Source organism: Paralichthys olivaceus, chromosome 21 (assembly GCF_024713975.1).
Source record: "Paralichthys olivaceus isolate ysfri-2021 chromosome 21, ASM2471397v2, whole genome shotgun sequence".
Lineage (NCBI taxonomy): Eukaryota > Metazoa > Chordata > Actinopteri > Pleuronectiformes > Paralichthyidae > Paralichthys > Paralichthys olivaceus.
This window is the reverse complement of record NC_091113.1, coordinates 8,368,278-8,391,927: the sequence shown is the minus strand read 5'-3', so window position 1 is coordinate 8,391,927 and position 23,650 is coordinate 8,368,278. Positions and strand designations below refer to the sequence as shown.

Here is a 23,650-nt window from a genome sequence, read left to right as displayed (position 1 = left end):
TCAAATGCTAATTAAAGTGATTGCCACTGTTATTACACTGCATGATACGGACTGAAGAGCACACTCACCACTAATGATGTTTCATCTTTTCTGGTTATATTCATTAATCAGAATCACTTTATTATGACACAAGATTAATGTTCCAGCATCTTTATTTGCTGAATATATGAAATGTTTTAGTGCAATTCCATGATGCTGCATCTCGTCTAACATCTGAGATCTTCCTCCCTCTCTCTTTCTACAGGGGTTTCATATCCCTCGAAGGCAAGTCCTACGTACTGGAACCATCTGCTGATCACGGTGATGGGACTCACTGGATTTACTCGGCTGAACACCTCAGTTTGGCTCCTGGCACCTGCGGCCATGATTTCAACACAAGCCATCCCACAGAACACGCAGACAGCAGTCCATTCAGGACGTTCGGCACAAGGGTAAGGATTAATAAACTGTGTTCGGTTTTATTTAGCTTCAGGAACAAGTAAACTTCACTGGGAAAATCTAGCGTCAAGATTTGTAAAGGAAAATTAGAGATGTGGACTCTGGACTCGACTCAATCGATGTTTCAGCTCATGCTCCATAATCCCTATAGGCCACCATAGCATCCACTGTCTTTCCTTTTATTTATTGATCTTTTACTAGATAGCAATTTTTTTCTTGCACTCTCTGGTTGAACAGAGAGAGAATGTTTTACTCTATACTTTAATAAAGTATGGGACATGGGATGGATGGATGGATGGACGGTGATAATGTGGGTCCCCCTGTAATGTTGGGGGGATGTTCATTCACAGTTACAGCCGGTCTATAAAAAGAAGCATGTGAATCTATTTGTTTTAATAATGTCTTCCCTCAGGACGCTGTGACGTCATTATTTGGAAGCATTAATACGTGGAACTTAATGAACGCTTTCACATGCCTTTTCTATTTTCCCAACTTAACAGTGTCTGAAGAACATTTTGGTTTTAATCAGCAGTAAAAAGCACCGTAAGCTTCACAAGATTTCCCTGCACTTTTATTGGTTTGCCGGTGCTTTAATCAGGCTGTGCTGTGAGCAGGATCTGCTGACAGAAAATCATGAATCAAACAGCCGGACTGAAAAATGCTCCGACCACTTACTTGTCAGTTAAGCAAACGTAGTCCCCTGGCTGATATTTCTCATTGTAATCTATATTTGGATTCCCATTGCACAGACTGTGAAGGATTACTCACCTCAACCCTCTTAACAAGATCATTTGCAATGTAGATATTGGAAAGTGGTCTGCTATATCTTTTACAAGCTACTCCATGTTGAATTATTCCCTCGTTCCTTCCATCTGATCAGACGGTGTCCATTAAGCGAGCTGAACTGAGAGTGTATAGAGAGCTCGGGGTTGATAAACGTCTGTGAAAAGTACATTGGATGTTGAGTGGCTACGTTTTTCCTGAGACCAAAATGCAGGAGTGTAGATCATGCCTAAAGCAGGACCCGTCCATCCAGAATTAAACAGATTGCTTTGGAGAAACCCCACGTCATCCCATGCCCTTGCACTCAGCCCCTTATACCACCCATCATGCTGATAAATCATGAGGGTCCCAGTGAGTCTATCCTCAGAGGAATTGGGCTTTAAAGATGATAAGTGCTGGCAAGTGGAAAACAGAGAGGGATGGCAGGTAGTGGACTAACACTGGTGATTTATCAGGTCAATATAAGATGGAGAGAGAGGTGGTGTGAGGGGAAGCACATGTATCATAATCGTGATGTATTATACAGCGAGAAGTGAGGGACTTTCCATTTTCTTTCTGATTTTTTTGGGATTTTAGCAAAAGTTTAATCATTTCATTAAGAATATATTGAGATTGAGTGGGTTTTTTAGGGAGCAGGCCAAACATATGGCCGTGCTGGCTGAAACCTCCTCCCCTCTCACATTATTCGTCTTTATTTATGCACTCAGTAACAGAGATTTTTCAGATGTTTTATTGTACTGTTTGATTCCTGTTGATGATTACAGTGCTGGCTTCAATGGTAGCTATTGTCTCTGGTGGCAAGAGGGCTGCAAAGATTCAGTGGACGGGAACAAATCCTGACAACAGCACAATGCAGGAGTCCCCATCTTGCAGAAACAGAGGAGGGGATAAGATAACAAAAGAAGATGAGGCGATTATATTGATAATTTATTCCAGTGTGTGAAAAAGTATTTGGTTTAAAATACTACGCCCCTTCCCCTCCTAACGCAGGGAGAGATGTCGACTAAATGAAGACAGATGTGGTTTATAAGGGAGGTGGTCAAACATGGTGATCGTTAAAGTGAAAACAGATAAGATAGTGAGGGGTGTTTTCAAAAGTCCAACGAGAAAGTAAATAACAGAGTGACAACACAAAGTCAGATTTGCTGGACTCTGTGGCGTGCATGCAAAACTCACCTCTGCCTGCTACGCAAGTGCACCGAGGTGTGCGGCCGCTCTGATAAGCCGCGATGTGTCCTGCTTGAGGGCCCGACGATAAAGAGGCCTGTTGGCAGACTGCCCCTGGATGATGAGAGTCACTCTGGGTAGGGAAGGTTACAGAGATATGATGGCGAGCTGACAGCAACTGCAAATCAACATGCAAGATGAGAATGTGTCTGTGCAAGATGTCAAACCTGAACACAACATGTAATCGCAGTTAGGGACGCACTCATATAAACTATGTGGATTGAAAGAACTCCGAACAGTTGGATGTGAACCTAAATTAAATAGCAACACTGCAAAACCCGCAGATCTAACGAAGTGTAATTATCCTTCATTTTGATTTTAATAACTCATTTTTTTAGTGTAATTTGATTATCTGGTGCTTTCTATAAAAAATCTTTTGATTTATGTCACTTTTCAACGTCTGGATAAGCAACTTTGTCTTAAGTACAGTTAGACATCGGTAGATACCTTTATATACAGTCTATGGTAGATACACAGGATGTGCCTTCTACTTCAAGGCTATAGGAGCCATATTTTAAGCACTGGTGTGGAATGACAATAACATTTCAAGCACCAAGCGTTTTCCAATTCTTTTGCCAGCCCGTAAAAGTTACTTTGAAAATCACAGTTCAAAGAGGAACTATGAGGTTTAAATTCTTTACATCTCTTTTTATGAATATCACACAATTTGTCCATATCACAATGAACTGATGAACCCTGTATGGAACAGAGAAACTGATGCTATATGTTGTATACATGACATTTACTCTTATACCCTGAAAAGACCAACTAAAAAACGTTAACTTAATTGGTAACACAGAAATCCAAATTGAAGTCAAGTTATGTTATAGCGATTGATAACTTTGATAAAAAGAAAATTTATCTATTTTGTTCCATTTATTTGAAGTGAGGGCTTCAGATTTTAATAATTCAATACATCAATATATATATATATTTTTTTTATATTGTATTATATTTATATTTACATAAACAAATAATATATTGAATATTATATGTAGTGAACCTGCTGCATATTCTAATATTTTCTATTTTCCAGTTGTATAGAGAGTAAGACATGTTGTATATTGTTCAACAGGGCTACTCGTCACTCAGTTGACTAACACAGTGCTCATGTGTGCGTCTCCTCTCCAGCGGCCTCCAGGACACTTGGTAATCACCATAGGGTGCATTTAGAGCACACTTGGCCGTCCTGGCTTATCTATGGAGGAGGCAGATAAGAGCAGAGAGGATCCAGGCTGCCAGGACAGCAAGGATTAAGAGGCTCGGATTGAACGAGGGCCATGCTGTGAAGGCAGAACACTTAGCCAGCAGGATAGTATAGGATCTGTGAGTGTGTGAGTGGAAAGAGTGATCCTGGGCGTGTGGGTGTGCGTGTGTGCGTGCGTGCGTGTGTGCAGGTGAAACAGCCTCGAGCTCGACGTGAGTTGTTTTCCACATAGAGCTCAAGAACAGCACCTGCTCCATCGCCAAGAGGATGTTTGTCGTAGTCTGGACCCAATTCAGTATAATCTCCATATTCTCTATCTAACTTAGATTGTCTTTATATCTTTTCGATTGTTTGGGATTTGGCACATTCTTTTTATTTATTTACTCTTTCAATCATGACATTTTTATCTAGCAGAGCTGTAGGGATGTTTATGGTCCACACTGAATTGTCCCAACAGCTGTTATGGATGTTGCCATGAAACCACCAGTACAGAGGCTGAAAATTATCGAATTCGGAGGAAAATTTGAGTCGTACCCAAGAAAACAAATACGAGCAAATACTTAAATAAAACACATAACCAATGTTTAAATGAACAAACGAATTGTCTTGCCTTAATGACAAAGTTCAAGCTCCACCTCTGAATTGCTCTCGGTGTCCTTTCCATCGTCCGTCAGTGTGTCAAACATCATTCGCTCAGAAGCGTTAAAAAAAAACAAATGCATGGTCCATGTTCACATTCACCATCACAACCAGCAGCCTTAACACAGACGTAGGATCCATATTTAGCTGTTTTACCATTTGCCTGGTGTTTTCTTTTTAAATCTGCTCCGAGGTCTCTAATTAAATGACAATTGATTTGCAATAATTCATTGCTCCTGATTCCTCCCATCCATTTGACAGAGGTTGGACTGCGACAGTCAATGACCCTGCACACTGAGTGAAATTACAAACAAATAAGAACTTTAACATCCCCCAGTTTTCTGTTTGCTTCTGTTTGGACATAAACCTCGTCCTTACACTATCTAAAGGTGCAGCTGGGGTCACATGCTCTATGAATTTTGAGAGAAAAGCGGAGGGTATGTTATACACTGCGTTCCCACTGTGCTGGCACCATTGTCCAAAGCTGTGATTTATTGGTTAATAAACTGGTTCCTGTAGAGTGTTATCAGAGGTTTGTGAGGTGTTAGCAGCTCTTATTGGGTCTGACTCAAAGAGTGGCGTGTTGCTTTGTGCTGATTCTCTCTTCTGCCTCCTTTGTGTGGAGTGCAGCTCAGAGAAAAAGCCACATTGAGTGGCCACCCACTAAATTTAGGCTGCTCTTTCCAGAGAGCCACAGTTAAGTGCGTCCTCCTAATGTCCTTCCTCCTTTCTCTCTACTCCCTTCTCCTTCTCCTCCTCCTGCTCTTCTCTTCATCTCTTGGTTTATAACTTTGTCATTTCCAACCCCTCACCCCCGCTTCCTCTCCTGTTTACTGGTTCTTTCTTGCCTCCGTGTCACTTTACCCCCACCTCTCTCTCTCTTACATCGTTTCTTCTTCACACCCACCTATTCCCTTGATTGCAGCACAAACGCCATGCCCAGACGACGACCAAGTACGTGGAGCTGATCATCGTGGCTGACAACAGGGAGGTAAGCAAAGGTCACACGCAGGTCTCGACCTCCTCACCCTCTGTTGCCAAATCCCGCAGGAACAGGGGCTGAAAGGCCACATGCTTAATGGCCCCCACCTCCCCTTGAGACGCAGATACAGTACAGTACCTCTACTTTGATGTGCTGCTGCTTACTCATCCATTTCACTGTCCAGCACCAGCTACATCCCTCCGCATACATCACTTGACCACTTGACTCACAAATTAGACTCTTTCTATTATGTGCCTTAAGGAGAGATAAGAGGAGAAAGTGGTCCTCAATGTCACATATAGGTCAATGTCACATGCTTTAGTGCCTCAGAGACTGAATGAATGCTGGATATAAGACAAGGTGGCTGAGGTTATCTCTTTAGCCTCAGCTCCGCAGAGCAGCTCTTTGATGATAGCGGCTACGGCGGAAGCACCAGTGGAATTAATGTGATCGCCGAAGTTGCACGGCTCCACCCCCGTGACGAACTTTCTGGAGCTGGCCAATGCTAATATACTCCAAAATAATGTCTCTGATGTTGATTAATATTGAAGAGCGTGGATTATCTCTTTCTCTCTTTGCCTCACTCTGCACGGTTGTTCAGTTTCAGAAGCAAGGCAAGGACACGGACAGGGTCAAGCAGCGGCTGGCTGAGATCGCCAATTACGTGGACAAGGTAACAATCAAATCAACCGAGGAGGGAGTGGTGTTGGAATGTGATTTATTAGAGGTCACATCCAGCCTGGTGAGAATTAACCAACCTGTGAGCCGAGGCTGATTGGATTATGAATGCATGATCAATTCCATAACGCGAATGAGAAATGTTGTGAAGAGGCCGCTGTGATAAAACCCGGCGTGGGTGCTGGTTTAATAAAACAGAGGAAACATGATTTATTCACACGTAAAGTTGTGCGTTGATTAATGTTTAAAGATTTATTCAGAATCCCTCATAACTTTTAAATGGCTATTTAACAGCATTTGTATTTAATAGGTAATGCAAAGTAAAGAGTGGAAAAGAGAAACAGCCTGAAACCACATGCCTCTGATTGCATACTGTTCCCCTCCTCCCCTCCACCCTCAGTTCTACAGGGCTCTGAATATCCGAGTGGCTCTGGTGGGCTTGGAGGTGTGGAGTGATGTGGACAAGTGTCCCATCACCCAAGATCCGTTCACCACCTTGCATGAGTTTCTAGACTGGAGGAAGGTCAAGCTGCTACCTCAGAAGCCACATGACAACGCCCAGCTAATCAGGTACCTCTATTTTTTTAGCTTCCACATGTTATAGTGCAGTTTAAAAGAGATTCCACCGTCCGAAAGGATTGAGAGAGGAAAACTGTTTCCTATTCTCTTGAGCTACCCTCAAAGGTATCAAGCAGTTTGGAACATTCAAACAGTTTTGTTTCACCAGAGCATTTAAAATATTTTTTACATCATAACATATATGAAAACCCATTATATTTCTAAAAAAAATTTTTTTTATTTATACAAAACTTTATAAATGTATCAATTAATATCCATTTTTTAAGATAACATTACTAAATGCCCCCTAAAATTACAAATTAATATAAAATGACTAGTTAAAATATGTAGCACATTATTAAGAGGTCCATGTCTATACTAACAATTTAATATTTTTATTTGTAATTTAAGCTTAATCTTCTTAGTGTTGTTTTTACATTCAAACTCTGTAATTTTAGATACAAATAAACCCAATGGTTTCGATTGCATCAAACATAAAGCAGTCTGGTTTATTATTCTTATTAGTTAATCTTACTTTAACGTTCTTATTTGTTATTCTTGCTTCCTCCTGACATTGCTGCAGTGAACCCTGGGAGCCTTTACCTTGACAGCTGAATTGTGCAGACATACTGGATACTGAATGATGATCTGATAACTTCTGTTTATCTGTTTTCAGTGGGGTGTATTTCCAGGGCACCACCATTGGTATGGCCCCCATCATGAGCATGTGCACGGCGGACCAATCAGGAGGAATCGTCATGGTACGTTCACGTGCTACTAAAAGTTCTGCATTAGTGCAGATGCTGTGGTGGTAATCTTGAGTACACCACTGTCTTACAAATGCTCTTCTACCCTTTGCTAAGTGATTAGTAAGTCGACCCTTGAGTTCATCTGTGTGTCCCATTGATCCCATTGATCCCAGATGTATTTGCATAGAGTGTGATCACCTTTGGTCTCCCTGCTGCCTCAGATCCAATCTATGTCACTAAAGATGCACCGTTTTCTGGAATACAAATATACTCACACCACCACAATAAACTCTGAACTGGACTCTGGAGGATTTCTTCAACAATACACAAAATAAATGTGATTCTGGCATCTCGAAAGAAAACCTGACTTATTTATCTGTTCATTTCTCCTCATCCTGCCCTGCGCTCTTTGCCTTCTTCTCCTCCTCCCTCCTGTCTGACATTATACTCTCATATTTCTCCCCCCCCCCGAGTCTCTTGTGTGAGGGGTGAGCTGAGGATTCCAGAGTTGATATTAACCAATATTAACTTCAGGAAACAGGCACGCATCACTGAGTCTGTTTCCAGGAAGTCAAAATGGAGAGTACACATGGTAGACCCTCTGCTTTGTGCGGATAGATCAGAGCGTGTATTGATTACACGCAGAGTGGAAACTTTTGCTTCTTAATGAGGTGCAACAAATGAGAGAATTTAAGTGTAGAATATATATCGCAGCCTGAATGAATAAAAATGCAGGGGCATGTTGTAAATGATCCCCCATTACAGAAGTGTACAGTACGTGCACAAGTCATCTTGTATTAGTGCACGTCATGCGATTATTTCATACCCTGAGTTTGTCTTGGGGCCTGTCTGGCTGGTGGTGAGGTTTACAGCCAGTCCCCAGATGGTTCTTCACTCTCGTCCTCCCAGATGGTGAAGTGGAGACTCGATTATTATCATAAAGATCTGCACACATACATCAGGTCACAGACATAAAGGATCAATCTTAAAACACAGACTCATACCGGGCGGATCGTGTCCCTGTTGTGTCCCTTCGTTTAGAGAGAGTAACCTTTAACTCATTAATCGCCTTCCTGAGTCAGTCCAGTATGTTTTTACAAAACATTTTCACTTACTCTAATGTTGTGAAATAGGGCGTTTTTCAAGAGAATAATTTATGGATCTTGATTAAAAAACATCTGACATGTTAAGGAAACTGATATTTATGAGTCTGTGTAATTTGGTGTTGATTCCCCAAAGAAATCTGGATCTTGTAAATTTAAATATTGTTTTCATAAGTGGACTGTTGGGACTTGGCGTAGGTGTGAGCTTTTGAATTCCCTTCCTTTTTTTTTTTTAAGCAGTTAAATCTTAAACATATGCCAGAGTATTAGGGTCACGTAAGGAGAAACAAAAATCTGAAATTTTGGTCATAAAGTTGTAATTTTACGAGAATAAATCAATAGTTCTCATCAGTCTGTCATCTGCATTTGGAGGAGGAATGCAAGTCTTCTTGTTGAGTTGTACTTGAGTGTTAGTTTCCCAAAAAACATAATATTTTGGCTCATCAGCACCACATTATCGTAAAGTATCGGGACTTTGAAAAGTCTGTTCTGAAGAAACAACCACACAGACTTGGAGGAAACTGCCTATTTTGTAGAGGGGGAAATGTTTGGTAATGGTGATCATTGGTCACATCTGTGTGATATACAGAACATCCAGGTTTGGTTGTTTTCAAGAAAAAATTTGTTCAAGATTTTGGATCCAGGAATGGTGGAACTCTGGCGATCACAGGTTCTCTTTGCTGCTTATTTCATAATTAAAAAAACCAATCTTTAAATGACGACCTCATTCTTGATCCTCAGATTTCTATTCTTCAGTACACTTCATACTGTTTCGTATAAACATGCATTTTCATCTCTTTACCAGCCCTCAATGTTACATTGATTTCATGCAGAGTGCATTCCCCTCTCGAGCTCTTAGGCTTCATCAGTCACTAAATGTGTCTGAGTTTTTTTAGGAAACACAATCTGAGTTTTTTTTTGCATGAATCCAGGCTGCGCAGACGGATTGCAGCAAGTGCTGACAGCTGATGACCATTACTTTGAAAAGCCCCCAGCAGAGCAGTTCATCAGTCTGAGCTTGACTTGCACAGCTCTACTGAATAATGCACAGTGACGAGACGAGGAGCTCAGCTCTGCATCCACGAGGAGCCGATCGCTGCCGTTACATTATTTATCCCACATCTTCATGTGTTCAGGTTTTAAACACCTCACAGGAAATCTAAATCTCAGCCAACAGCAGTTATCACTCTGTGGGTTTCTCTCGCTTCATATTCCACGGTTTTTAAATGTTCTTTATCCTCACCTGATTGGCTGTGTGATTGTTTGTTTTTTTATGTCCTTTGGGATTTTGTCCTCTATCTTTCAACCTATTTGCCAGTTTTCAGAGTTGCGTAGGGCAAAGCAGCACATCTGGCTCTGTCAAAGTTTGCAGAGCAAGCTGGAGGTGTCTGCGGTTTCATTTCTCATTTCAGTGCCACACCGTCAAGCAGCGGAAACGCTCTGATAAGCACAGATCCAGCAGCATTGTTTGTAATCTTGGCAATAAGCAATTACACTCGGTTGTTCTGAGTAATGTTTCTCCAGTGGCTCCTGCGGGGAACAGCAGTTTGGCTCGTGTAAAATGTTTTTATTATTTGTTATTTACCTCAGAGTATGAAATCACAAATGTGTGTTTTTAATTAGTCATTGTTTGCAGCAACCGAACTGTAAAAGGAACTAATTCTTTTATTGGAAGACTTAATCAAGTGAAGAGGTTTTATATCGAATATTCGGAAATGACAAGTTCAGTTTCTGCATGATTGATTGATTTCTTCATTTAGGACCATTCGGACAACCCCCTGGGCGCCGCAGTCACTCTGGCCCATGAGCTTGGACACAACTTTGGAATGAACCACGACACGCCAGAGAGGGGGTGTGGCTGCAGGGTGACCGTGGATCGCGGGGGCTGCATCATGACTCCCTCCACCGGGTGAGTCACAGCATCTGTCTGGACAATTAAGAGTCAATAGATATACAAGACTCCTGACTCCTTACTTCTTACTGTGATATCCAGGAATGCAGGAGTTTTATTTCAGCTAGTTGGCCTTCATCGCTCCAGTGTGGCCCCTTTTGGTTAAACTGCATCCAAAACCATCCGAAATGCATCATCTTGATGTCAAGGCCTCATTAATTTTAATTAATCTAGTCACTTATGAATTACAGAAAGATTCCCTCAAAAACCCAAGATTGTGATCATCTGTAAACATTATTCCACAAGTTGTGCATTTCTAATTCTTTTTCTGTCAAGCAGTAATCAAGTGTTGCCGTGAAAGTGTTGAGCTGTTGGTTTATGGCAGATTCAACAGCTGAGCTAACGCCCTGAGGCAATATGACTCATTTTGAATCAGACGCCAATGGTTCAGCGACAGAGCGTGGCTGAATCAGCCAGGTTTCACTTAGAGCGTCGCAGTGTAGTTGATCTCCAGTGCAGAAGTCATGTATGGAACATGTGAGATGCATCTAACTACTTGAGGAATTGCTCGCAGCGGATTGCAGCGTCTGACATGTTGGAACAGACCGAGCAGGATGTTCTGGGTGGAAACACCGGGTATCAGTTTCAGTCAAGGTCTCGTGGTCTGTGAGATCCTCAGCCGGTTGTTTTTGCTGGAAACACCCCCCCCTCCCCCTATTTAGTTTGGACCAGGTTCACGAAAAACAGGTTGATTATAGACTTAAAAATAAAAAAACACGAGAGTTTAGATATAGATTTGTATTTTAATGCTAATTGAGGGTATCCCTGCTCATGGAATTTGTCCAAAAATGGCAAAACACAGTGAAGATTAAAGAAAAACAAAGAAACGAAAAAAGGTTTTCTTTCTGTCTCTCTCCTACTCTGTGTCTTTCTGGCCGTCTCGTTTTTCTTCCATATTCACAGACATTTAAAGTGATGCTATTCTTTGACATACGTATATGCAACTTTAATGCTAGAAAATCTCTCTGCTGCTCCAAATAAATAGTTAAATGTGTCTGAAACCGTCCTTTATACAGTTGTTTCTATGTAGGGGATGATGTGTCGCCTAAAATATCTGAGTCAGAGGTTGTTCGTAGCAGTGAAGAAAATTTCCAAATTCGACGAACCAAATATAGACTGGTATGGGGATGGGAATATTTAGCTTTTTGTTCTGCTCTGAACAGTCAGACATTTTTTTCATTGCAGTTGACAAAAGAAAAAAAAAAACATCTGGTCTCTGGTTTCAAAATAATCCCCTCTACACCTACTTATTGCTCCATATTGCTGCTCCACTATTTAATCCAGGATTAAGGAAGCAATTCATTCAAATAAAGATGTTTAGGAACTATATATTCCCTCACACTGCTACATTAAATTCCAGTTCAGCACCATATACTCTGCCTGAGGCGGTACTGCATTCCCCATAGGTCCAGCCCACACAGTTACATGCTTTAAAACACCATGCGACCACACATGAGCTCTGCTGCAATCCCCTGGTCCCTGTTCATCACCCAACAGCCACAGTTATTTGTTTCTAACATTGCCTGCTGTGTTTTTCCAGAAAGGTGACTCGTTCCTTTCAAAGCACAATGTGATTATGCAGATTGGCTCATCACCAGTGTGAAGAATGAGTGCAAAAGCCCCAGTGATTACCTTGCATTCAGTAATTGGAAATACTGGCACAACCTCCCTGCACTCAGTCAGTGTGTAGTACCGGTTTTGTTTTTATTGATCTTTCACTTTCATCAAATAGAGTGCAGGAATTTCTTCATTGTCACTTCTACGTACAAACCCATCAAGCTCTGTTTGACTAGCTGTGGCTCCAGCAACGAGGTGGAGAAGATAATGAGATCCAGTTCATCATTAATGCACTGGGGTTGTGGGGTTAGTGGGTAGATGGCGGGGGGCAGTAAAACTGTCCCAGTGCCAGCTGCACATCTGCACAGAGCACTGCTTGTTTCCTGCTCACACTGGTCACGGCAAATTGTTGTGTCTCCCTCATCATCCGTCGCTTCAATCCCCCCATTAGCTCCAAATGAGAACAGGCTGGTGTTTCTCATCCTTTAAGATTACATCTCCTTAAAACACACACACACAGAGGAACACATGAAGAGACTGAGCTGCTGGTGGCACAAATGTACATTACATTAGAAATCTGGAATACCACAGAGTTCTGTGTTTGGTCCAAGTCCATTGTTCTCCATCTTTAGATTTGAAGGTCTGTGTTTTCGACTTGTTTATTATTTACCAAAGTCAAATTGCTCAGTTCTTTCATTAACAAAGTTTAGGTTTTTACCAATGGACATAAAAATGATTAAAGCCCTCATATAATGGAGCTGATCTCCAGATGTATGCAGACGATTGTGTAAATTATGTTTCTGGCAGACGACTCCCTCAGTTTAAAAAAACTTTTGAAAATGTAGCAACATATAGCTATAAAGTTAGAATTGGTTACAAATCCCATGATATCATGTTTCTTTTCTCTTGAAAAAATAGCCATCAATGAATACAGTCACTTGCCGTCAGTCACACAAGCGGCTCCATTGATGGACAGATTCCAGGTCCTGTGTGCTGACTGCACAGTTTATCACAGAGATGTATGATGTATTTCCCTTGTCATAAAATAATCAGGAATCACAGAATCTGAGTCCAAGGCATGACATGGAAATGTGACCCATGCCCTGCTGAAGAACAGGAACACTGTAGTATGCCTTGTTTAATTGGGTCCATCGGGAAATCAATGGGAAAAGGCTTTTTAGTAACATAGGATAGACTGTCAGGCACCAAAGGCCATAACAGATCATATCACCTAATGTCACTGCCCAGAGCTCGGTTTCACTGTGCACAAAATTCATATGAGGTCTGTTGTGAAGCAAGTGTGAAATATTTGTCATGGACACAGCTGTCAAGTTGAGTTAGCTTTGGTCTGCATCTGTGCCAGAACATCCACATCTTACAAAATGTGATAAAACAGCGATAACAAAATGAAGAGAGGGTCACGTTTTGTGTTTTCTCAAGAAATGTTCCCACCATTTTAAGAATGGTGGAAAATGCTTTGGCAGAGGCGTCATTGGAAAGGCCAGCAGACCTGATTCATCGCCTGATCAGCATTTAATAGTTGAAAGGATGTGACATAAACTGGCTGTGTGGGAAATGCTGGATGGGTTTCCTGTGTGTTCTCTGTGATCTGAGCCACAAGTACAGAGGAGGAGAGAGCGCTCTGCCCAGCTTAGCACAGTCTAATTGCTGGTGAAATAATGTTTGGATTTATGGTTTGCAGCAATGTCATTCTTGAACGTGGCCTCCATGCGTCGGTCGTGCAACATTTTAACGAGCACTTGTTTTATAACTGAAGCTAGAGTGTGCTGACAGCTTCTGTTTAGTAGCACAAACTTTTGATCTAACACAAATCTTTTGCTTCATAAAGTGTAAATTTTTTTACTTTGCATGCTCCTGTGAGTGGCATCAAGCTGTGCAGGAAGATCTCTGGCCAAAGCATTCATGCACTGAATAAGTCCGGATATTTTCCTGACGTTTTCCTGCCAGTCCCCTAATAAATTGCCTGGAAAATGTCTGAATGTTCTTCATACGTGAAAGGTAAACTTTGGAAAATGTCACAGCCCAATTATCCGGCGATTTTCCGGAGTGCAAGGCCAGAGGGTAGTAGAGACAGACAGAAATATACGTTATCTTGGCTGTGAGCGCATTTAATCCTTTGATTATGTTTATACTAACGATTACTTTAATGTGGGTTACCTTTCACAGTTGATCTACCCTCCTGTCAAAGCAGTGGGGCTGTGAGATGTTTGAAAGACTCCAGCTCTTTAGTATCACTACCAGGGGGGAGATCATAGAGGCCTGTAATAGATCTGGGAATGGTTTCTTATCACCAGGCCTCCCACTGATCCATTCAAGCCTTGTTTGGCCGTCGCTGCGGCTTAGTCGCAGTGATTGCTTTGTACACTCTATCAACCATCAACTGCAGCACCTCTGCGGCTCAGGAGCCAACTGTCAAACACAGAGTGAGGGTAAGAGACGAAGAAAAGAACACGGGGCAGATATGAATTGATCCCGTAAAGGCACTGGAGCACAACCAGGTGGAAAACAATGCTGCAGTGTTGGACAGAACAAAGAGCATTTTTTTAGAGACCGGTGGTGAACACGGCTCATCCTTTGTAAAAACCCCAGAGCAGGATGAGAAGGTCACTGGGTCATACTGGGTCTTTTGAGGAGGGGGCCCAGACTCCCTCGGGATGAGTGGTTGTCTAGAGTGTCTTGAGCACGCCATGAGCCCCAGATGTGCACACCACGACCGGCCCTGGCACAGCTTTACTAGCCCAGGGGACTGCAGCTGCGAAATGCCATTGACTGTAATTCATCGGAGCCTCTGCCTTTTCACAGTCATTATTCCTCCTCCCACCCCAAGACTGTTGCAGGGTAGACCAATTATTTCTGTATGGTCTCTCATAAAGAACAGCTGGATCCCGAGCTGCTCATGTATCTCAGAGTTACCAGAAAAGAAGAAAAAAAACAAGGATGTGAGTGTTTGTCATGCATTGCATGGGCTGGTAACTGAAGAGCAGGGCTGAGTTCATGGAAATTGAATGAATGCAGCGAATGAGCGGGTGCCACATGAGCAAGCAATTTTGGCCCGGACTCAGGGGGCAAAGAGAAAATCAACAACAGCAGTGGCCGAGGAAGTGGCCTGACTTTTGAACAGCAGCCTCTGACAGATGTGCATCGTGGCGGGATCACCCGAGGTGCCAGGAGGAGGAGAACAACAGGCCGAAATTATTGCTGTTATTGCAGCTTTTGTTTTTGCTCTTTCCCTATGACATTTCATTTCACCACAAATCCAAAGTGATCTTCTTCTTTAATCCAGATCTTTTTCCAGGTACCCCCGCCTTCAACCAAAACAACCTCGGCATAGTATTGACGTTCACGAGCAGCAGGGCTGTGGGTTTGGGGTGGTGGTGAATGTCGGGGAGGGAGGTCAGCAGCAGGAGTTGATGTAAGCTGCCTCCGCACATGATGGAAATCAAACGCAAGCTGAGAGTGAGGTCATGTTAAAACATTCACAGAGTGTCATGACATATTTAGAGCCATATTAGATGTGAAACCTAATCAGGGAAAAACAGTTTGCTGCCTCCTTCTCGGAAAAAAGGAAAGACTCCAAAGAGAGAGCGGTTATTTCACAGCTCATATGTCAGTGCAGTCCGTGGCTCGCAGCTGAAAACAAATCGACAAACTCCGCCACGTTTAAACTCAGGTTCCGCTCACATAAATACTTCATTGAGTTGCATTTATCGAGGCCGCTACGAACAATTTCGCGGCCGTGTGACCCCCTCTGTGCCAAAGCAGCTCAGGCTGAAAATGAACTGCACCTTATGCACAAGCTCCTCTCGAAGTCTTCGTCTTGAATGATTTGTACGATCCTGACATGTTTGCTGGAGGCAAAGGCTGAAAACGAACTAGTCAATTTCCAGCGCTGTCATTCTTTTGGAAACTACATTATGCAGTGAGTACGTGGAACATGTTTGATTTACACTCTGTTGACAGTGCTTATCTGGACTTCCCTTTCTCTTGACAACCATCTGTTGGGAGGGTTGTGGGTGCTGTTGACGGGTGCATGCTCGGTTTATTTATTATCCTGACTGCAGCAGCGCTCGCAGCTCTCACCGCTGCGACAGGGAAAGTCTCGCTGACCCACGCTTAGGAAAGGCATTTGAGCCTGCATGGCCCAGACAGGCAAGTGGCTCAGCAGAGGTAGAGAAGTGTAAAACCACAATCGATGGCGTACTTCACAACATTTTTTTCAAAGAAAACATTTGGACATGTTAGTAGTCCTGGATCTCCCACTTGTTGTCATCGATGCTCACAGAGATGAGAAGTGATGTAAGTGTGAATATCATATTACAGATTCACCCATTCTGGCCGTGTTGGATTTTCTGGTGGGTGCAGGTATTAAAAATCTCATATGGTGTTTTTTTATGATGAGACACACAAGATACAATCTGCACACACACACGCACACATGCACGCATACAGTCATCTGAGGTACTATATTATCACAGAAAAGCTCAATAAAGCCACATGGGGTCTGTAACAAAGCTTTTGGCAGACACAAAGCTGGGTTGTGCGCTTTCCCCATCGAGCAGACCACCCTCTCCGTCTGCTCCAAAAACAATATTAAAAACACACAATCCCCTGTTTCGGCCAAATTTATGGGTGTTGCAAGTCTTGCAAAGGAAGCACTTTTTGTTATGAGTTTTTTACGATTCCCTGTCTCATAAAATATGTCTTATCGGATCTCCGTCTCTCTCTCTCTCTCTGTCTCCGTGGAGGGAGGAGTCGTCGCTGGGGCTGTTGCATGCTGATGGAGCTTTGGAGAGATTGTCGATCTCGAGGGCTTAATTGATTTTGTGATTAGCAGCAATTAGCTCTGATTACATCAGACTGAAGAGGGCCCTAGTGGGTAACACACAATCCCCCCCCCCTCACTGTTTTTATGTTTTTTTTGTCACTCACAAACTGTCTCTGTACCTCACAGGTATCCGTTCCCGACAGTGTTTAGCAGCTGCAGCAAGAAGGACCTGACAGCCAGTTTTGAAAAAGGCGTCGGGATGTGTCTGTTCAACATGCCAGAGGTCAAGGTGCTCTATGGCGGGCAGAAATGTGGCAACGGCTACGTGGAGGAGGGGGAGGAGTGTGACTGCGGGGAGCTGGAGGTGAGAGCGTGATATAGGTCAGGGTAAACAAACTGTGTTTTTATCTCCAGACCCCCTGCAGTTCTTCAGCATTCTTCTTTCACTGCCAACATTTTAATCTCCTCTACAACTACTCCCCATAAATCATTTTAAATTATATGTGAGAAAGTAGACTGGAAACCCTGTTGGACCCATTTTAGTTTTCAAACTAAACGTTTTAGGGCACAGTCACACATACACAAACCAGCCTCTGCTCCCTGCTCACTTCCAATCAGCACGATTTAGGAGCATGGCTTCACGTGGAGTTCAACTCGCGGTGTGTGCTTCACATTTGCGTACGTGTGACCGAGCCCTCAGTCTGGACAGCCAGAAACTGACATGTTTGGAAACAATGACACAGACTCTCACGACCGCATGCTTGGTCTTTTCAGTCACAACATAGCCTTTGCTGATTCATCAGATTCCTATAACATGACACTTTGTGGAACAAAACTGGTGTTAGCATTAGCTACCAGTCTAGGATGCAACATGGATAATGAATTACAGGCATTGCTGAGCCTATTTTCTTTGCCAACAGCTGTTGTGCAGTTAAACTATATATTTGACCACATAACTGCAAACATGCATAAGACAAACTGTGTCTCGCAGGACGTGCATGCCTTCCTGTTTACACCAGCACACATATGCATGTTTGTAAGGAGGGGGATTAAAACTAATACCAAAATGCTTTTCAAATGAAAAAGTACTAGCATGGATGTAGCCTGTAGAGTGGCACAAACATTTTCAAAGCTGACGGCACTGAGCTCTCGCAGTACAAACACAGTGTTCAGAAAATGACCTTAAAGATAAGGGCGTACATTTATGCATTCTCCACACTGAGGAGGTGTTTGTGAGGAGGGATGTTGTCTGATCGTGTTACAATTCACTGAGTGGAAAACATCGCTGACAGCTTCACCCTGTCAACTGGTGAATTATTTAAACCAATGTGCATCGGCATGCACATATGTAATGTTGGCACATGTTGCCAACAGCTCCGAATGCATGATGATAAAACGGTTAATCATGATGCAGCTGACAATCAGCAGAGGCAGGCGGACGTGGGCAGAAGTATAAAGTATGAAGGAGACATCCATTATGATTTGGAAGGATATTTTGAATTGCGTAATGGCCTACGTAAGTGAGCGCTTTGTTCTTTTTTTCGCCATTTGTTTACACCTTGATGCCTGGCTCTGTCTGTGAGCTGTTCATGCGTCAGCCAGGGTCAGACTGAAAGTGGCCTTGTCCCTCAAAACAAAGCACTGACACAAGCTCCGCAGGCCGGAGCCAGCAGCCATAATAACGCTCTCCACAGAGCCGAGCAGCGACGGGCCAACCCCAGCCAGATCAGAGTGCTCAGACAGCACCTCTCTCCACCATTAAAAATCCTCATTAAAAAAAAACCGCCTGGGTCCTATTCCTCACAATCACAGGCTACTTCTTTTCATTGCGACTCCTCCGCCTCCTTTGGCCCCAGGGACCCTGGGAAAGGCCCTTAATGGTTTTCAGGCTGAAAGAAGTTCTGGAAGGGCCATCATGTCAGCCAGTGTCCCCTGCCAGCTCCATCCATCTACTTCCTCCCAAGTCTTACTTCACTCAGCTGTACAGTGTGTTCAGATCTTAATGGCAAGAGGGAGAGAGCCGGAGCCTCGGGGTCCAGTCAGGCTGCCTCTGTGTGAGATCATACATGCACAAGCAGACATACACATTTAATACCCTAAGTCTTGATTGAGTGCTCACTTCCATCTGTATCACAAGTTGAAGAGCTGCTGATTGGTGCAGGGCACGGCTCACGATGATGGCTAACATGAACCAGATGGGTGAAGGGAGGACAAATGTTACAGGGATGGATTCAGATACAGTTTGTCTCCCTCTACATCACAAACAGGACAAGAATATCTGGTGCATCTTGTTTCAGTCACCTCTCACATTTAATATTAAACTTCAAGGTGTTGATTTGTCTTAGAGATATTCTGTGTTTTGGCTCATGTTTAAAAGAAACAGCTGTGAAAGGCTGATTGTCACACAAATATTCCAGAGAACTATTTAGATGAAACAAAATGACTTCGCAACACTGCAAATACACAAATTAAATCCACATCCACAGATAAAATCCTGCTACTGCAAAAAAATACTCACAAAGTAAGAAGCAAGTGCATTTTCTGGGTAGCTTGGTTTAGTAATCCTGGAAAAGCTAGCAGGCTACACTTACTAACTTCTGTCTATTGTCACTATTGTATTGAATTTGATTCTTCTTTCTAGATACTTTAGGATTTGAACATCAACATTTACACAATCTGGTTTCTCATATTGTATTTCAGAATTTTCATTAGTTATATCCATTCTGTTTACACGTTCTCAGGTAAGGTAGTTTGTGACGTGGTGGCTTAAAAAAAATCTTCTGCTTACCTAACCATCTATTATTTAATACTCACAATATCTCAGTTACACAATATTCTGCTTACTTATAAAAGGGATTTTATGCCCTTTTCTTTCCTCTTCTGCTCGTTTCCTTCACCATCCTGCTCACGGCTACAGGGGGTTTGAATGAGCTTGTAAATCCTGTCAGATGGAAACGTTGTTGTTTTTAGAGAACTAGAAACTGCTGTTTCCTTTCCTCTGCCAGGTTTTTTTTTAAGTTGCTGCAGAACACGCTCCTGCTAGGTTTGCATTCCTTCTGATAACACGGTCTGAGCTTTTGCTCCGAGGTGAAATACCATCACTTTATGTTGAGTAAAATTTTCTTTACTTTTCATTCCCCCTCACTTAGATTCACTTTCGTTCTTGACTTTTTTTCTCTCTCCATTCTTCTCATCTGAAGGAATGTATGAATCCCTGCTGCAACGCCACTACCTGCACTCTGAAGGGGGATGCAGTCTGTGCACACGGACAGTGCTGCCAGGACTGCCAGGTAAGAAATGACGGACATTGTCCCTGATTAAACTGAATCTTAAATCAGCAGCAATAATGAAATTTCACAGATACCTCTCCTTTTGATCTCACTGTATATTTGTCTAAGCTTCCTTCGTGTCTGTGTATTTCTGAGTGTAGCTCAAACTGGCGGGCACTCCCTGCCGTGAGTCCAGTAACTCCTGTGACCTGCCTGAGTTCTGCACCGGTTCCGGCCCTCACTGCCCCTCCAATGTCTACCTGCACGACGGCCACGCCTGCCACAACGTGGACGGATACTGTTACAACGGCATCTGCCAGACCCATGAGCAGCAGTGCATCACACTGTGGGGGCCAGGTACACGAGGAAGGCCAGGTCGCTGGCTCATGCAAGTTGTTCAATAACGGCGGCCATGTTTAAAATAGCTTTAATTGTGTGTTGTAGGGGCCAAACCAGCTCCGGGCATCTGCTTTGAAAAGGTCAACTCAGCAGGGGACCCTTACGGCAACTGTGGGAAGGACTCCAAAGGCTCCTTTGCCAAATGTGAAGCACGGTATGTCCTTGTGTCGCCATCGAAACCGAAGACTGTATATAAAGCAGACGACATGACAGCGCCACAACATTGTGAATCCACGCCAAAGGTCATAAATCCAGCCTCCTCTAAGTTTAGTTTTAATTAGCTATTTGATGCTGAAACATCATGATGGACGTTACATTACTTTGAAATATGAGAATTAGTTTCATGTTTCTTTAATTACGTCATTTTAAACTGCACATTTCCAAGCTAATGGACTCTTTCCTGCATAAAACCACATCAGGCTCTGCCAACTTGGAATGGCCTTTTTGACAGACTAAACTATTAATCCCCCCAAAAAATCCTCGACACATGAAATAATGAAGATGATCAGTAGCTGCAGTGCTGATTGCAGGTTACAGAGTCACTTGGTGTTGTGGAGCAAGTTGGAAAATCTCTCAGGTTGTGCTCTGAGAACAACAAACAAGCTGCCTCCTCTGCGTTTTCACTTAATTGGACAGAAAAGAGTGAGAGTAAAAAATAATTTCATATACATGCATTTTGGGAAACAGCGAAATGTTATTCAATTACCACATTGTTATTCTCCCTGTTTCCAGAGATGCTAAATGCGGCAAAATCCAGTGTCAAGGAGGAGCTAACCGCCCAGTAATTGGCACCAATGCTGTTTCCATAGAGACAAACATACCCTTGCAGGAGGGGGGAAGGATACTGTGCCGGGGCACGCACGTCTACCTGGGGGATGACATGCCCGACCCCGGCCTGGTGCTGACGGGCACAAAGTGTGGAGGTGGAATGGTGAGAGCTGATTAAACACACACACACGTACAGCACATACATTAGACCAGCATGCAACTGTTAATTTAATGCTTGTCAATACATCTACTGTTCTACATTTCAGAGTAAAATCTTCTTCCTACGATTATTTATTTTTCATTTTGTGGATTCATATTTTACATGGAAAACATATAATCAGTATGTAAGATTTAATGCATTGATAAACTTCAGATGAATTAAACTCGGTCCCTGACTGTCTGAGGGAAATTATTGTTTGCATGATCCTGTTTAAATCATCCTGAAATAAAAACCATAACAGCTAGATCATTATTTTTACACCAGAAATCTAAGGTCTCTGTCTTCGGCTTTATTACATTGCACGCTCATGATGACTTCATTATGTTACATTATGTGCCGTGCAAAACGTGTTGATAACGTGTGGTGGTGCTAATTAGCAACAGCAGAGGAGCAGAAGAAAATTGTACATATCTCAAAAACTATAAAATCTACATAAAATCTATAAAATTTGTTGAAAAACAGATATTTGTATTTCATAAATTTTTAACACAATCTCAGTTCTTTTATTATTTTAAATGGTTAGACTTATATAACCTTGTAGCTTAGGTTGTGGAGCTATTAATAATACTCATTTAACATTCAGCCACAACATTAGACGTTTTTATACATTAAGGCATCAGCGATATATAGATGTATACCTTAATATGTGTATCTCATCTTGTAGGTAATTTAAACAAGGTTTATTTGTATTTGTAATGGAGTATTTTCTTGACATTATAGTATTGCACAAATGCTGGGAAATAAAGAGTGGAAAAAGTGATGCAGGGTGACGGGCCATGAAAGAGACGTTCTGAGAGGTTCTTCTGGGTGTGTCCTTTTGTCATTCCAGACTCAGACACTCAACCCATCTGCCGTTAGTCACTCTATTTGGCATCATCCGCTGCTCGTCGATTTAGCCACTGGTCACTTCAATGATACCGTTTCTCCATTTAGTCTAATTTACTTCTCTTAATGAGGATCCAGCCTCCCCCTCATCTGTCAAGTGCACTGGCACTCTGGTGTCTCCTCTGCTGCCAAGCTCATCTTCTCACACACACACGCACACACAGCATGGATACCTTTGGGTGTCTTGAAGGAGCGTTATAATAACTTTAAAAAAATCTGCTTTACTATATTCCTGAAAAAACCCACTGTCTTCCATGCTGTGCTGTTTTATACCTAAAGTGGCCTGCGAGGGGAAAATGAAAAGAGCTGGTGAATTGGATCCGCGTTTCCTCTTAAAACATTAAAGGCCTGAGAATATTACTGACACGCTCTTTGAGCTGAACCTGTCAATGTTTAATGTCTTTGTCTGTCTCAGATGTGTCTGAATCGTCGGTGTCAGAACGTCAGCGTTTTCGGCGTTCACGAGTGCTCCGCCAAGTGCAGCGGTCGAGGGGTGAGTGCAGTGCCTCTCGTTCTGTTTCAGTGCTGTGAAGAACAAATGTGACGGGTGTCTATCTCAAACCACACCCCCCCACACCCAGTTTGGTTGTTTAATATCTCCATTCCTCCCCTTTCATACAGAAGCTCATTTTGGCTGTAATATGTTAGAAATTCCTGGGTATAGGGTGGGCAGGGAGCCTGTACAGTGCCCAGTAATCAATCATCCTGAATGTTGAAAGGTTCAATCAATTAGCTATAATGGCTTTATTTATGTTCAGGCCTAAGTGCCATTCATCATACTCTCAGGCAGTCGTCCTTGTCCCAAAAAACTATGTTGAAATATGAAGGCCACGCTTTGTTTGGCTAAACGCTGGCTGCAGTGACACCCAGTTTGACTTTGAGCTGTTGGAGCCACGGATTTTTCTTAAACGCATCTACGGGTGGTCCTGTTTGAGATTAAATATGTGGCTTTTGCAGCATTAGCCTTAAATTCACTGGCAGCTCCCAGCGGCTTCAACTGCGACTGCTTAAAGTTTTTTTTTTCCTTCATCAAAGCTGCAGAGGAAACCTTTTTAACACTCTCCTAAAATTAAACGTCTCCAGTTATTAAACGCTTATATTTGTTTGTTTAGCTCCAATTAAGACGCATCCGCGAGGCTCAGATGACTGTTTTACTCGCGGAAATAAAATGATGTTGCTCCTCGTGGAGTCCAGAGCACCCCCACATGCACAGATTAGATCAAGATGTTGCCTTGGAAAGAGGCCCTCACCTGCTCCATATTACCCTGCAGGGGAATCCTCTTAGACTTAGACCAGTCCTGTGCTCTGCATCACGAGTATTTATCAACTGTGGCGCGTAGAGCTGAAACAACACAGGCAGAAATTGAACTTACAATAATATTCAAAATCAGTTCACTGTTTCTGGAGCAAAAGTCATCGATCAAACATTCACTGATTCCAGCTTCTTTTTT

At 42.7% G+C, this 23,650-nt stretch overlaps 1 protein-coding gene across 1 annotated transcript in view; it reads left to right on the top strand.

Annotated features, from left to right (window-relative positions):
* Nucleotides 1-23,650, top strand: part of LOC109627143 (disintegrin and metalloproteinase domain-containing protein 12-like) — a 74,095-nt gene that overhangs the window by 41,748 nt on the left and 8,697 nt on the right. Inside the window, exons 6-17 of the mRNA XM_020083555.2 lie at nucleotides 245-431; nucleotides 5,220-5,285; nucleotides 5,878-5,949; nucleotides 6,355-6,524; nucleotides 7,189-7,273; nucleotides 10,125-10,273; nucleotides 16,845-17,022; nucleotides 19,859-19,948; nucleotides 20,089-20,284; nucleotides 20,372-20,480; nucleotides 21,059-21,257; nucleotides 22,615-22,692. Of these exons, the coding sequence (XP_019939114.2) occupies nucleotides 245-431; nucleotides 5,220-5,285; nucleotides 5,878-5,949; nucleotides 6,355-6,524; nucleotides 7,189-7,273; nucleotides 10,125-10,273; nucleotides 16,845-17,022; nucleotides 19,859-19,948; nucleotides 20,089-20,284; nucleotides 20,372-20,480; nucleotides 21,059-21,257; nucleotides 22,615-22,692 (1,579 nt within the window). The remainder of the gene's footprint in view (nucleotides 1-244; nucleotides 432-5,219; nucleotides 5,286-5,877; nucleotides 5,950-6,354; nucleotides 6,525-7,188; nucleotides 7,274-10,124; nucleotides 10,274-16,844; nucleotides 17,023-19,858; nucleotides 19,949-20,088; nucleotides 20,285-20,371; nucleotides 20,481-21,058; nucleotides 21,258-22,614; nucleotides 22,693-23,650) is intronic.